The sequence below is a fragment of the Pagrus pagrus genome, assembly GCF_965226575.1.
Source record: "Pagrus pagrus genome assembly, chromosome: 9".
In the NCBI taxonomy this organism is placed as follows: Eukaryota; Metazoa; Chordata; class Actinopteri; order Spariformes; family Sparidae; genus Pagrus; species Pagrus pagrus.
Window position 1 is genome coordinate 15905048 of NC_140193.1, and position 15202 is coordinate 15920249.

General features: G+C 38.2%; 2 protein-coding genes across 2 annotated transcripts; both read right to left on the minus strand.

Moving 5' to 3' along the window:
- Window positions 1-2001: 2001 nt before the first annotated feature.
- Window positions 2002-3722, minus strand: gcgb (glucagon b). Its single transcript, XM_084362302.1, has 4 exons — window positions 3648-3722; window positions 3455-3560; window positions 2484-2639; window positions 2002-2246 (listed from the first exon to the last, which is right to left on the minus strand). The coding sequence occupies exons 2-4, from the start codon at window positions 3547-3549 to the stop codon at window positions 2126-2128; spliced, it is 372 nt and encodes a 123-aa protein (XP_084218428.1). The 5' UTR covers window positions 3550-3560; window positions 3648-3722; the 3' UTR covers window positions 2002-2125.
- A 1383-nt stretch (window positions 3723-5105) lies between these two features.
- fap (fibroblast activation protein, alpha) lies at window positions 5106-15142 on the minus strand. The gene is made up of 26 exons (XM_084361836.1): window positions 14836-15142; window positions 14553-14634; window positions 13639-13728; window positions 13447-13541; window positions 13272-13346; window positions 12799-12851; window positions 12600-12672; window positions 11881-12001; window positions 11629-11783; window positions 11434-11531; window positions 11192-11321; window positions 11032-11070; window positions 10842-10940; window positions 10183-10253; window positions 10005-10058; window positions 9666-9790; window positions 9470-9520; window positions 9036-9134; window positions 8332-8401; window positions 8033-8227; window positions 7873-7927; window positions 7696-7795; window positions 6190-6248; window positions 5999-6071; window positions 5758-5831; window positions 5106-5589 (listed from the first exon to the last, which is right to left on the minus strand). Exons 1-26 carry the CDS (start codon window positions 14836-14838, stop codon window positions 5488-5490), a joined length of 2241 nt encoding a protein of 746 aa, XP_084217962.1. The 5' UTR covers window positions 14839-15142; the 3' UTR covers window positions 5106-5487.
- Window positions 15143-15202: the final 60 nt, after the last annotated feature.

The window sequence follows — 15202 nt, forward strand, 5'->3', positions numbered from 1 at the left end:
GTTTGTCTTGTTACTGTCACACATACTCTCAATCGTAACACTGCGTCCACAATTTAAGTTTGTCCTGTCCTTATGAGCTAATTAAAGGTGCAATATGTAAGAATTTATACTCATAACAAATAGGGGGCAGCATCTCACCAGAGTAACCGCTAACTGCCACATGCTGTAGTAGTAGTTAGCTCTGTTAGTAAGTTAGTCTGTGACTTTCATTCACATTCTTTTTTTAGATTTTATTCAGTTTTTGAATGTTTTCAACTAAAATACTTACTTATTGTACCTTTAATGACGTTAACTCACAGTGACTTTATCGTTGCTTAAAGGTGATCATCATTTTCCTCTCACCTACTATTTATCCATCTAGATTGTTTCTGTGTGAGTTGCCAAATTTTGGAGATATGGACTGTAGAGATGTCTGCCCACTCTTGAATATGATGGAACTACTGTACTGTAGATGGCAGTCGTCTTGTGGGGCTCATAGCCAATTTCTTTGGGGGTGATTTTAGTGCCACAAGCTGGACGGCTTGCAAGCTAGCATCCAGTCGATATCTCCAAAACTCAGCAACCCTCACCAAAACAATCTAGCTGAATAAATAGCACCACAGGTGAGAGGAAAGATGCATTAGGTAACCATTGTTTTGTTCTCTCATTATGCAGCGATACCAAAAGATGTTTGACATTGCTACAGATTCTTTCATCATATCCTCACAGGCTCGCACATGCGGTGACATGATGGAAACACCAGTTATCAGTGCTGCCAAGCACAAATGTCCAATTTATAAGCCCCTGAGATTTGGCCTACAAATAGACTGAAGTGGGCAGAGGTTCCTGCAATCAGCAGATGGTTTGATGTGCTGCAGATGACAGCTCAGAGAGGTGGCACATCCCAAAGCATGTCAAGCTGCTGGCTCATGTGAATTACTGTTTTGTCTGGGTGCCAGGAGGAACTGGAGGGTGTCGACCCAGACATTGTTCCCAACCAGTTTGGGTTGATTGACAAGATTTCATGTTCTTTCATTTAGCATAACCCTCCTTGGCGAGCTGTCAGAGCAACACTGAGAAATCCCTCTCCGGCGAACAGCTGACAAGTGACACACATCATCCTGTTACCTGGTGGAGATCCCATGGTGCATTTCTCCCAGGAGAGTGACGTGTTTATTGATTTCCGTTCAGCCTCCGTGAACAGTAGGATTGGGAGAGCATGGCAGAAAAAACAGTGGTTTCATGGTCAAGAATGTACAGTAATATTAACAATCATACTGGATGAACCTTAAAATGATCGTTTACCAGTTGACTGTGTAAAATATGTACCTTGAAAATACTTTTATCCATTAATATTACAATGTTTTATTAATTATATTCTTGGTTGGAGTGTCTCAGTAGCTCAGCTGGTAGAGTGTGGGCCCCATGTACAGAGGCTGTGTCCTCCTCACAGCCTCCCCGTCCCATTTCCTGTCACTGTTCAGCTTTACTGTCAAATAAAGGCATGAAAAAGGAAAGAAAAATGTTCTTGGTGGACATTAACAGGTGGACCCTGTCACTTAAACATCATCTTCATGTAGATATATGAAAAAGGATCCCATTTCCTTTCACCCTACAGCTAAGGCCAAAAAACAAATTCAATTCTTGGTGTACATTAACATTAAGGTGGATCCTGTGATCTTCATGTAGATTTACGCTCGGATGTTAATCTTTGTGATCCTCGTTAGACAAATATTTGAGAATTCATTACATTTTTTTAAAGAGGGAACTCATAGATTGTACACATTTCTTTATTGAAAACTAAATATGGACTTTTGTCTGAATATTAAGAAAAATGAGACCATCTACAGAGATCAATAATGTGATTGTAACATACTCTTACAAATTTCATGTGAGGATGAAAATGTGGAGAAACAAATGAATCATGACGTGAAAGCTTGGTAAAAATTCACAAAGCATTTTATGATTAAGACACATTTCAAACAGACTGTGAGATTTAGCATTTTGACAACATTTCCTCCAACCGCTGAGGGGCCGACAGAGAATTTAACAGCATGACCGAGAAAAAGAGGCTAGCACAGATTGTGAAACATATAATAGCACAGAGTCAGTGTGAATTGTTGCATTATTCGGGGAGCTGATGAGTTCAATCTCTTCTGCCTCGGCCGGTCTTCAGCCAGGACACAAACTCCTTGGCTGCCTCATCCTGCAGGTAGGAGCTCACGTCGCTGGTGTAGGTGCCGTCTGCGTGGCGTCTAAATAGGCTCCTGCAGAAACAGACACATTTTCAGTCACAGTTTTTCAATATGCAATTGTGTTGCAAAAGGCTACATAAGAGTTACAATCATATTATTTTAATAAAACTTCAGATAAGCTTGAGTTGATTTAAAGATACAGAAATGGTTCTGATACAGTATCAGAGGCATACAGCTATCTAAAGTAGGTAAACTTGACACACTAGTGTGACTTGTTGAAGAGATAAAGTAAGAAAAGGGCGCACTCACCCGTTCCTTTTTGAGTTCTTTAGCCACTGGACGAAGTCTTGCGCTCTTCTCGTCTCCAGGTATTTACTGTAGTCGTTGGAAAATGTTCCCTCTGAATGTCTCTTCATGTTTGGGAGCTCAATGGGTTCAGTCAACATGGAGTTTTCAGCCAAAAGCCTAGAAATGAGGGAGATAACTAAGGTTAAGGTCAGGAAGTAAAGTAAGTAAAGCTTTTTTTGATAACGCACCTTTTCAAATTAAGAGTTCCAAGTTGCGGTACAATGCAAACATTGAGGAAAAATAGAGAGTAAAAGCAGGAAATTGCTATGAAAAACAATAAAAACTACACATGAAGGCAAACGGAAATAAAAACAATAATCTTAAAGAGACACACTCTCATCTCAAACACCTCTGTTGTAGGGTCCATCACTCTCATCCATAAATCACGTTATACATTTCATGATCTGTCATCTCTCTTATACGTTTTGATTTTGATGTCATTGATGTTGCAAACCTTGCTTGTAAAATTTGAATTGCTCAAAAGTCTCTCATCACATTACACCATTCAATACTTTTGTAAATTTAGTTTTGCATCAACAAGCGCTATAGTTACTAACAAGCAACAGGAGAGACATCATTATAACTAAAATAAATTAAAAACGAAAGTGTTTAAAAGCCTATATATAGAAATAAGACTACAAGGAAAGACGAACATTAAACACAATAACACGCCCTCTCACATAACTCCCTTGTTACACCAATTAAAGTGAATTTTTCCAACAGGTTTTCTTATTCAGACTTTCAAATGACATAAATATAGATTATATAGTGAAGATCCTTTTTCCCTTATGTCAAGTAACTGTCAAGTATTCTTTGCCTGTCTTCCTGGAGCACTCAGAGGCAAAATTGAAATATCTGAGCCATTCAGTCACATTGAAACCTGTTGGTTTGCTTCAAAAGATTTAAATCCTTGAAGATACTAAGATACATACATGGAGTTTCGGTCTGTGTCCTGGTCAGGCACCTGCCAGCTGCTTTGGATGATGATGAGGAGCAGGAGTCCAGCCAAAGAGTGAGCGCTTTTCATTGTTTGAGCTTCTGAAAAACAGAAAGAAAGACACAGTGAGAATACGTCTATACAGCATCTCATGTGGACATCCTGGAAGAAAGTCCAAGTATTCTCACCTGTGCTCCTTTCTGTCGGGCTTCTGAGAGGAGGGACTGTAAAGTGCGTTGATTGCTTCTCTCTTGGCTTCTGAAGCTGTTTCATGGTCCTCTCTTCCCGTGCTGCGTCTTATATAGTGGAGCTGAGGAGCTTTCTCTCAGGTGACTCCCCCCGTCACAGCATCCTCTGTTACTCTCAACCCATTAGTCAGCTTCCGTCTCAGTCCGCTGAATGTATTTGACTTTGTTGAGAAAAAACATAACAGCATTACCTGAGTGGTAAAAGCTGCCACTTTAGGTGTCACAATCAAACATGACCTCTACTCTGACCTGACAAATAAATACCTGCACCCATATGTGTTCAAATGACCACGTGTCAGTCATTTGAAATATCTGGTAACACTTTATAATAACCATCATTTAAAAAAAAGGTAAATTATAGATTAACTGTTAAATCATTATCATTATTCAATCTTTTATTGAGATATTGTTCACATATAATACTTTCTAAATGGTTAGTAAATACTGTGTAGTTCATCTTTAAACATTATTTGGATGGTCATAAAGTTGGAGATTTTTATAAACCTTTACAATTGCTTAATAAATGGTTAATGAAGCATTTATACTTTATTAAAATACTTTTTATTTAATCAGGAAGTCGCATTGAGATCAAGAACTCATTCACAAGTGGGTACAGAACAATCAAATCAAATGAAAATCAAAGTAAAAATAATAATGAAAGTGGTCATGGTAAGACGCAGAATATATTAATCAAATCGGGAAAGTTTTAAATATAAAATCATGGAGACGAAAGCACGACTAAATGTATTTTTAATATCCTGGAACAGTTTGACAATATAGATAGATGTATTATAAATATATAAATGCACTCTAAGATGTATGAAAAAAACAACTATGTTATGTAAAACAGTCACACCCCAATGCCCCATTTCATTGCTCCTAAACAGTAAACTTAACCATAAACAAAAGTTAATTAAAGCAACATTATGTAGAAATTCTGAGTGCGACACATTAACATGACATTAAGTCATAACAATGTTATGTGTTGAGAACTTGTATGTTGAAGTAAACATGTATGTAACGCTGTGAAACAAGTGATAGACATTCACCCTATTACAAGACACTGTACCATCAACATGATTTTGAAGCTGTTATTTTAGTGTTAAAAAGTTACATAATGTTACTTTATATATAAATTGACCAGTTATGAATGATGGTTATTATAAAGCGTAACCCAGTATTCTCTATATTAGCTGATGAGGTGAGTTTATAATGTTATGTGACTTGATATGACCATAATAAAACATGTTGGATGTTTATCTAGCGAGACAAAATAAGCATTATTTATTTATTTTTTTTCAACTGTAATCTCTTCTGATACTGTACAATTATGTGCAAATATCTTTTGGACAAAATATGTGATAAATATATCATAAATAAGGAAACTGCTATATTTTAAACAATGTTTATTCCACTTTCATCGGAACATGACTGCAACACAAATCATAATCAACACTCCACAACAAATTCAGTGCAGTGCAATTCAGCTATTGTATGATATCATATTCACATATAAAAAAGGCTTTCAACCATAAATGCATGCAATGGCTTTTCGTAAGTTTTAAATGTCACATATTTTGACAAATGTTCCATAATTACACATAAAAATACAAATGCTCATTTGTACGAGCAATCAAACATCCATTGCACATAAAAAAACAAATGTACAGTTTTAAACCTGACACTTCAGATCATCAGTGAGATAAAATATACAAATATTAGAAAAAAACAACAACAAATATGGCAATGTTCCCTATAAATGCTGTCACATTCTTCACATCTATTTGGGATTTAGGAGGCATTTCTGCAGGAAGTGACTCATGAGGGCGTAGTTATGACGCATGGCGGATCCCCTGAGACCGTGGTCCTTATCGGTGTACCACTGAAATTCAGAATTCAATGTCACATTATCAAGTTATACACATTTTGAATTCTAGAAAGTGCATTATAATACATGGCAGGTTTTCTTTTTTTTTTTCCATTTGAAACGTTCATTAAATCAACACCATCAAGGCCAGTATTAGTCCCACTTCCCTCAGCCAATATTTACCATCGTCTCAAAGTCCACTTGCTCATCCACCAGAGCTTTGGAGATCTGTGCTGCCTGCTGGAAATGGACATTGTCTACAGGAAAGACAGTGCGTTCACTACGTGACTGAACATCAAAGCTCAAGTTTCCATCAAGGCAAATAGAGTCCGTTTGTCCAAAGCTTTACAGGGTTACCTGGCTCACAGTTGGCTACCACATGCTCAAAAACTGAAAACTGTTTGGATGAAGTGACTGAACGTACCATCTGCTGTGCCGTGGACCAAAAGATAGTTGACTGTTTTGAAGTTCTTTGCTCTGGCCGTCACTGAGGAATTCTGTTAAATAAAAGAGAATTTTTTAAAAACATTAAAATCTGTAATTAATATAATTCATAAAAAATATTGAACCGTAGTTGATTGTGATGTTGCCGACATTGTGATATATGATATTTACTTTGTAGGAGTCTGAGTTGTCTGTGGGAGTGCCCATGTAGCGTTCAGTGTACACTGCATCTGCAAAAGAAAACTACAAAGTTCAAACCACAATAGTACAGTACAAACTATACAAACTGTAAAACAAAAAATTACAAAGTTTTCAGAAAGTTGACCATATTTAAAGGTGCCATATGTAATATGCTTTGTCGAATTCTCAAAATAGGGGGCAGCATATCACCAGAATAACTGCTAACTGCTGTAGCTAGAGTTTGCTAGTTAGCTCAGTTAGCTGTGCAGCTAGTGGTCCAGACAGAGAGCTCGGAGCACGGTGGGAGTGTTGCTGTGGACAGAGACTGGTCAGGGCTAGCTGGTTAGCATGCAAACTTCAGTAGATACAGTATCTCTGCAACACAACACACAGACATCATAATGTCAAAACTGTAATTTCTTCACTTTATATTGATACTTTGTTATTTTTTCAACTAAAATTCTTACATATTGCACCTTTAAATGGATATTTGAATCCTTAAAGGGTAACTCCAACAATTTTACACCAAGTCTGTTTTCAGGTCTTGGGAATAACAGATCCACATGTAAAAAAAAAAAAAGAAAAGCTGTGTACAGTCTTTCTTAGCTACAGAGGAAGCTCTGCAAAGTCTGATAAACTGCCTCGAGTCTGTCAGGGTTGAAGAGTTTATCTGACCCCCGTTAGCCTGCTCCTCATAGCTGTTTGAGGCTGGAGACTACATTAGCTGTTCCCAGGACTGGATTAAATGGATTAAATTACTCTCTAGGCAGACAGTTTTGCACATTTTAATATTTGGTAAACAAACAAAATCACTTAAATACAACAAAGTTATGGTTATTCTCACTAATTTAGTTAGGTATATATATTTTATCGTATCTATTTATATTTTGGTGGTGTTCATACACAGTTGGTAAGTCATATAAGAGAACTATAGCTAACGTTGTATGTTTAAAATGAATAAATGAAATAAAGTCTTAAACCACAGATTCTTTTAGACTTTTACATCTTTAAAAATGTTTGGTGTTGAATATGTATGGAAATAAGTACGTTAAACATTATTTGGCATTTCTTTTCTCCTATGTCTGGGCCCCTTAGTGGCAATAAGGCTCTAGTCTATGTCTATGCCGAGACTACCCAGGCTACTACTACCATAACACACCTGAATCTCATGTAAACCCACTGTGACGTAACCCATTGGTTTGGATGAGAGGTTGGAGCTGAGGAGGATACACATCTCTACACCTCTATCCTAACTGGATCTGGCTGAGAACCCAAGCACACGTCGTAGCATTACGTCTTCACAATAAATCTAAATATAATCCACATCACAAAAACAACCATTCTCACTGATAATAATATCGCAATATCCATCAAAAATAATCACAATATGATTTCCATATCTCTGGTTTTCCTGCATTGATTGCGATATTTAAATTGGTGGAGTAATTTCTTCAGCACACACCAGAAATTACATTAAAGAAGGAACTTTATACCAACCATAATATTCCCACTTGGCTACTGGGGCAACTGCTATTCCACACTTGAAGAGTCCAGTACCAGCACCCAAGGCCATCGAGGTGACATAACCACCGTATGACTGAAGATCAGAAGAGATTTAATTTAGTGAAAGCAAAAAACACTGAAGTAGAAGTTTGTGAGAATAACAAAACTGACCCAGCCCCATATTGCTATTCTGTCTTTGTCGATAAAGCCCATGTCAATGAATTTCCTGCAACACAGAAATCATTTATCAGCCTGCAATAAAACCATAGGGACATGTTTGGATATCCACTAAATCAGACATGTAATGATTGACTGTTCAGACACACTTTACCTCACAGCCGTCATCTGATCTTCCACTTCAAACGTCCCGAGGCGCTTGTAGATTGCGTGCAATATTGCATCACCTTGGTAACCGCTTCCCCTTCCATCGAAGCTGGCGATGATGATGCCATGTGAACTGGACAGGTACGTGCCCCAGTTTAGCTTGAAGCGATAGTCCACCCGCTGACTGCAGGGGCCACCGTACCTGCACAGGTCAGCAACAGCGTCAACGACGACACAGTGAACTGTGTGAACAAACGTTCGCTGGATTGAATTTGGACTGAGAGCCGAGGAGGGCTGTTTACTTACACGTCAATAAGAAGAGGATATTTTTTAGACTTCTTGAAATTTGGTGGTAACATCATTTGGTACCAAAGATCTGTTGGCAGAAGAAATTGGAATATTTACACATTTACATTTCAAATGTAAGTAAAATAAGGTTTCACTCCAAATTGCAAATATACTTATCCATCCAAAATCTGATTCTGACATTTTCTTTTTGTTCTCAGACTAATATTTTAATATTAATACTCCAAATACATTCTTTGTTAGATTTTTAAACGGGATGGCTCATTTTCAAGCCCCTTACATGGAAAAATATATCTAAATGTAAAGTCCTCCTCCTCCTGTCTTCACATTCATCTGCTAAGGGGGGAGTTTCTCTGTGTCCACCTTCAATCTCAGTTCAACATGTGTGATTTTGTGACACCACAAATCTTTCGGAAGCCAATCGTGGTCCAATATGCAACTGTGTAAAAGTATGTTGTGGGAAACAAATCAGGGCACAAACCCTGAGAACTGATTATACACTGAAGTAGGACACATCTTGCATCAAGTGGTTAAACTTTTAAAAATGTCCATGTGGAAAAAAAACACTTCAGAATCAAGAATCAAGTGCCTTTGATTTTTATAGACTGCCAACCAATACCATGGACTTCCATCACAAGTAAGCTGGACAGTCACAGTTTCTTATTTGTACCCTGTAGGGGGTCTTTAAACACATATTGTCTCACCAAATCCTGCAACCTTCAGTGTGCCATACTTCATTGTTGGCATTTGGAATTCTGACAGGATATTTTCCAGATCCTTGTTGTCTTCAAGAACACCGAGGTCTGAAAAAAGATAATAGCACAACTATTGTCATACTGGCAATTACTTTCAAGTATAAAGCTGTTTTTATGCACCAAGGCTTATTTTAATAGCCTATTTATGTTCTCTCTCTGCTTGTTCAAGTCAGTCTACACAGAACTGTACATGTGCTTTCAAATGGCAACAAATGCATGAAAATGACAGGATGTAAACAGGACACCACAACAAAGACACAGCTAGTATGTTGTTTATGGTGTCTAGTATAGTACTGTTTTGTTATAAAATAACAAAGCATATACATTTGTAATAAATAATTTGGTAAGCACATTAAATCTGGTAAATGTCAAAGTATACAGACCTGCACCTGGTCCCCGGTTGTCCATGAGTTTGTAGAGGGGTAAACCAGGTCCTGGTAGAAGCAAAAATAGAAAATACACAAATAGTTGACGTCAAGTCGACTTTATCAGTGACTGTTTTAGCTCAGATTATTGTTCACAGATGCTCCCAACACACTTGATTTAACGCTTAAGATGAAATGCGTGTGGGTAACTGACCGTAGCAGTCCATTCGGTAGTAAGAGGCGTCAGAGCTGAAGTAAGCCGAGTTGTACTGACACCTGTCCTCATGCAGGCTGCAGGTGAGGCACTGAGGGGCAGAGGGGCTGCTTCCGATCATAACCCTGAGGAACAACAACAAGGAGCAACTCAGGTCATCTTTCAGTTCATGTCAGGTCGTGCTTTAATGTCTTTGCTTTTCTTTAAAGGATCCCAGTTAGCTTTGGCTAATGCCACTGCTTGTCTCTTCCTGGGGTCCATGAATACAAACACACACAATGAAAACTAAAATGAGGAAGGAGGAGTTTAGCCATCAGACAGATAAGAAGACGTCCTTACTTGTACATATTTCTCTTTACGGGTATTCCTTGGTACTCATTACTCACATAATATCTGTCGAGAAGAGATTAAAAAAAGTCAGATTTACATGTATTTTTTACTTTCTATCATATTACTTTTACTAATATTCTTTGAGGCTCATGTAGTTTTCCCAGGAGTGTGCGGTATCTTCACTCACATGGCATCTTTTGTTAATTTGGAGATGTAGATGACTTCCCACTTCCCAGAGGTAATAGGCGTTGCTTTGCCCTGAACAGAACGCCCTTAGTGAATACAACACTCCACACCAATGACATGATGAAAGCCACTGAGCAGCATATTTTCAGTCCGGTCACCAAGATGTTAGCATTTTACTTTTCTGCAAACCACACATACACATTTTTGGGGTCACAATTCTCCTATATTTCTCCCGGTTTCTGACAATTTTTATTTACAGTTTTCCTCCTTTTAGAAGGAAATGGGCTGCAAAATTCACAGCGTCTATGTTTCTGTCAATCGGGGGGGTTGCTCAGCGTTCATCACCACGCGTTGTCATGTAAAGACTCTAAATATTACTTTATGCCACAGATTTACAAACATCTTTGACATAAAAAATCCTAATAAAAAGCCCTTTCTCAGACATGAAACAAGTGCAGAGACACACCTTACAAGTACTGTACCTGTGCAAAAGGGTGACCTGGCAGGTCATGTGATGACAGAGGTATAAGAAAAACATTGAAACTCTGTAATGTGTTTTATGTCTGAAGAGGAGAGTTTGCAGAAGTGGTTTGCAGAAACGTGCCTTGCCAACATTAATTCTGGTTGTATTTTCCGTAAATATAATTAAAAAAGACTTACATCTTTCACATAATGAATATGTTTGTATCCCTGAGTGTCACTCATCACTTTGTAGAAGCTGAGATTGTCCTCGGCAAAGAAAATAGGTAGGGGCACGTACTGGAAAAGAGTGATATTTTATAGTCAGACACCAAATCAAACCATTAACTGCTGGTTAAAAATCTATGGCGGCAACGTTATAGAAACTTACATGGCCGACCCAGCCTGTCTTGCTTGTTTGCTCAAATTTCTACAGAGAGTGGAGACATTTATCAACACGAAGTCAGTACATACATGATCCTGTAGACGATCAAACTGGAAACCGCTCGTGATTTCATGAGCAGACAGGTATGCGGAGAGGTGACAGATACCTGTTTTTCTCTCCAGTTGCTTCTATCAAAGTCATAGATCTGTACGACCACGTAATTCTGTTTTCTTGTGAGCCACTGCACAGCGACGCGTTCGTCCGTAGGCCAGGTCACTGAGCACAAAATGTGATCACTGAGCAAAAGGCAACAGAAAGTGACAAGGTTTTCACATCAGACAGAACATGAACAGATGCTGTATTTGCCTTGGTTTTGATTTAAGCGATGAAACTGAAGAATATACGGACCCAGAAGCGACAGAAGCAGGGGCGACGACCTGCGTGCGACGGGATGGATTCGTGGTATCGACAACAAACAGTTTCACCTTGGTTAAGGGTGATCCAGCCTGAAACAAATACAAGAAGATGTAGAATATCTGATAAAAATAAAGTACCACGAGAGTGTGAGGAATTATTACTACCAGTGCAGAATAAGTTTCCCACCTTTGGGTATGGAAAAATCACCGTCTCAGGATACTGCTCGGATCCATACCAGGAAAACTCCACTTTGTGAACGTCTGTATCATTAAACTCTGCGTAAGCCAGGTATTTTCCAGTCGATGACCACCATATCCCCCCACTTGACGCAAACACTTCCTCTGAAATTGTTGGAGAAAAAAAAACAAAACCTGTAAACATCTTCCATGAAGAGACATGCGTAGATGCACACGTCTGGAAGAAGTGAGTGTTGCTTACCCTCGTATACCCAGTCAGGGATCCCATTTTGGATCTCGTTCTTTTTCCCATTGTGGGTCACTTGTACAGTTTCAGCTGTGACATTGGATTTGATAAAAATGTTGAAGTCTGTGATGTAAGCCTGAAAAACAAAATGCATGTTTTGATACTAGTACTACTAGTACCAGCCTCCAAAACTCATACTTGAGTAAAAGTTAAGATATCGTGCAAGTGAAAGTCACGCAAATGAAAAGTACTTATATATAAAATATTAAAAATATCTGATATTGGCTGAATACAGTATCTGATCCATTATTCGGCATTTGTCTGATTATCAGAGTTACTAATAATCTGAATTACTTAAAAATCTGCTACTTTAACTCTGATGCAATCTGCAAAGTAACGAGTAACTAAAGCTATCAAATACATTTAGTGAGTAAAAAGTACAATATCTTCCCCCAAAATATAGAGGAGTGCATGTAAAAAAGCAGCAGAAAATGAAAACAAAATGTCACTGAAGTACAGTACTTAAGTAAATGTAATCAGTTACATTCCATCAAAGACTAATACAGTTTCTACAGGAGTCTTGCGGGACCTCATTTATTTTGCAATATGCTCTCATTTCGCCTCACATACCGAGGCAGCATGTTTCAAAGCTAGCGATGTTGAAGCAGCTGTAATATTGTTCACTTCAACTGAGTGTGAAGACAAGGCCTCATGATAACATGGTGAAAACTTACATATTTGTTTCCCGTTGGGGCCCAAGCAAAGTACTGCAGAGTGGTGGGAAGAGTCACAGGCGTCAGAAATTTCCTGGAAAGAGATATGAAAATAATTTAGGGTGATACCAAGTACATCGCTGCCTGTCAGTCCACAGAAATACAGCTGGTGTCCGGCAGTTTGTGAGCGATTCTGTCTCAATAAAACACGGTGACTTACGAGCTCTCCCTGTCATAGATGGAGTAAGAGGCTGAGTATGAATGTCTCCATTTCTGTCGGATTGCAAACACAAAGACATGTTAGACTTTTGTTATCAAATCTTCTACAGTCAGACTTAAAGGTGCGCTATGTAGTTTTGGGGAAGACATTTAAATCAGAAGAGAAAGATCTTCATAAACAAACTGAGCTTAAAGGACAACACAGTTTCATACTGTTTTACTTTGTTTATATGTGGCAGACCCTGCCACCTGTCTAGCTTCAAACAGTGTTCTGGGGACCTTATTTCCCTCTAAGAACAGCTTGTTTATTCAGTTATGGAAAAATAAATATTTCTGAGTTTGTGTTTTTACATCATTGATATCGTACATATTAACATTCTGAGTTTGATTTTCTTCTCCAAAACTACATAATGCCCCTTTAAGGTGTCAGTCTGTAACCACTGCAAAAACAGACTTTAAGAGGGAGTTTCTCACCTTTGTGTAATTGCTTTCAAAAGCGATGTATTTATAATCACCTGACAACAAGTAACCTGAGGCATCCACTTGAGCCTACAGTGAAAACAATTATAGAGAATCAGTTATTATTCAGAATTGACAAAATCACATTTACTGTTACAAAATGTGAAAATACACATATACTGTATATTACAAAGGTTGAATTGCTCAGATATAGAGACTGCTCCTTTGTCTCAGCGTTGTGGAGGAAGAGATTCCCATTTCTGTCTTTATGCAGATACTCCTTGTCTGCAGATGTAAAGGACAATAATTATGCTTGTGACAGATTTGCACACCACATTAAGATTTATATATTAATGAAGGTGATTTGAGTGACGGGTGATACCTGATATCCAGTACACATTGTAGGATTTCCACCTAATGGTGTCATTGAAGTAATCCTCAAAGGTGTACGGCCGTTTGCCCCCACCAGACTCTGAAATGATGCACAAGTCATTTCAATATAATTATTATCATGATTATTATTATTATTATTATTATTATTATTATTATTATCATTAGTGTTATTATATATATATATCAGTTTTATGATTATTGTTATTCGTTTGATTATTATTGTTATTTCTGTTATTGTTATCATTATGATTATTATTATTGCTGTTATTATCATTGTTATTATTATTAGTTATTGTTATTGTTATTTTGTTATTATTACTGTTATTATTATTATTATTATTATAATGTTGTTGTTGCTGTTGTAATTATTAGTTATTATTATTATCATCATCATTATTATTATTATTATTATTATTATTATTTATTTTGCACCAGAGCTTGTTGCCTGTATTAATATACACGTTTGAAAATGAAATTGAAATATACATTTTTATATATTATCATTATATATACATATATATATACTGTATGTAAAAAAAAAAAACCCTCATCCAGCTGTGCGTCACGCGGGGGCGCTATAATTGCAACTTCCTGCTGCATGCTATTAACACCGGTAATAACGATGATACACGTAGGAGGAAGTTCATCTCCTACTTGGGATCATATTGCCATTGTTCATTCACAAGTGTGTGACTGAATCAATCTAAAGCCCGAAGGCTGCGGACAAAACACAACACAACAAAAAGTTGTAAATGAACCAATCAAGCGCGCAAAAACTGTTCACAACACATGATTTGGGTTTTAAGTGTGCCACAAGGTGTTTTTGGTTATTAACACCAGGAAGCAGTGACACACACACACACACACACACACACACACACACACACACACACACACACTTACTGCTGAAGTAAACTGCAGGGATGGTTATTAACGTGATGACGACAGCCGCCCCGACCACCCCCCACATCACCTTGCTGCAGCCCTGTGAGAGGTGACAGGAAAGTTGAGAAAACATCCTCTGAGATCACACAACACACACACGCTGACACCACAGCTCCTCACACTGCAGCCCATTCACCAGTTCACACAGCTTAACTCGGTCCACACTGACTAATCCTGCATTTCTCTCCTACTTCAGAACTTTTTCTCCTCTCCTGAAGCTGATGGTGGATCGATTACTGACCATGATGAAGACGAAGAAGAAGAAGAAGAAGAAGAAGAGGTCTCCGTGCAGCTCTCAGCCTTTAATAATCCTCGCAGGTCGCTGATGTGAAGTTTAAAGTGACTTCTTGGAAAAGCAGCCTGGTCAGCATTCTCTCCTCAATAACACCCGTAACACTGAAGCTCCGTCCGACATGAGCAGAAGCAGCTCCTCACACTTCCCGCTGCATTCCTGAGAGCAAGTCCGGCAGCAGACAGACAGACAGACAGACAGACAGACAGAGATGCCTCCTGAAGTCAGCAGCCTGCTGCACAAGTTTCCAGGAGCGCACGACTTACTGCTGCTACTTAGGAAGTGGCTTTTTCACCGAGAGGCGCAACTAGTCATC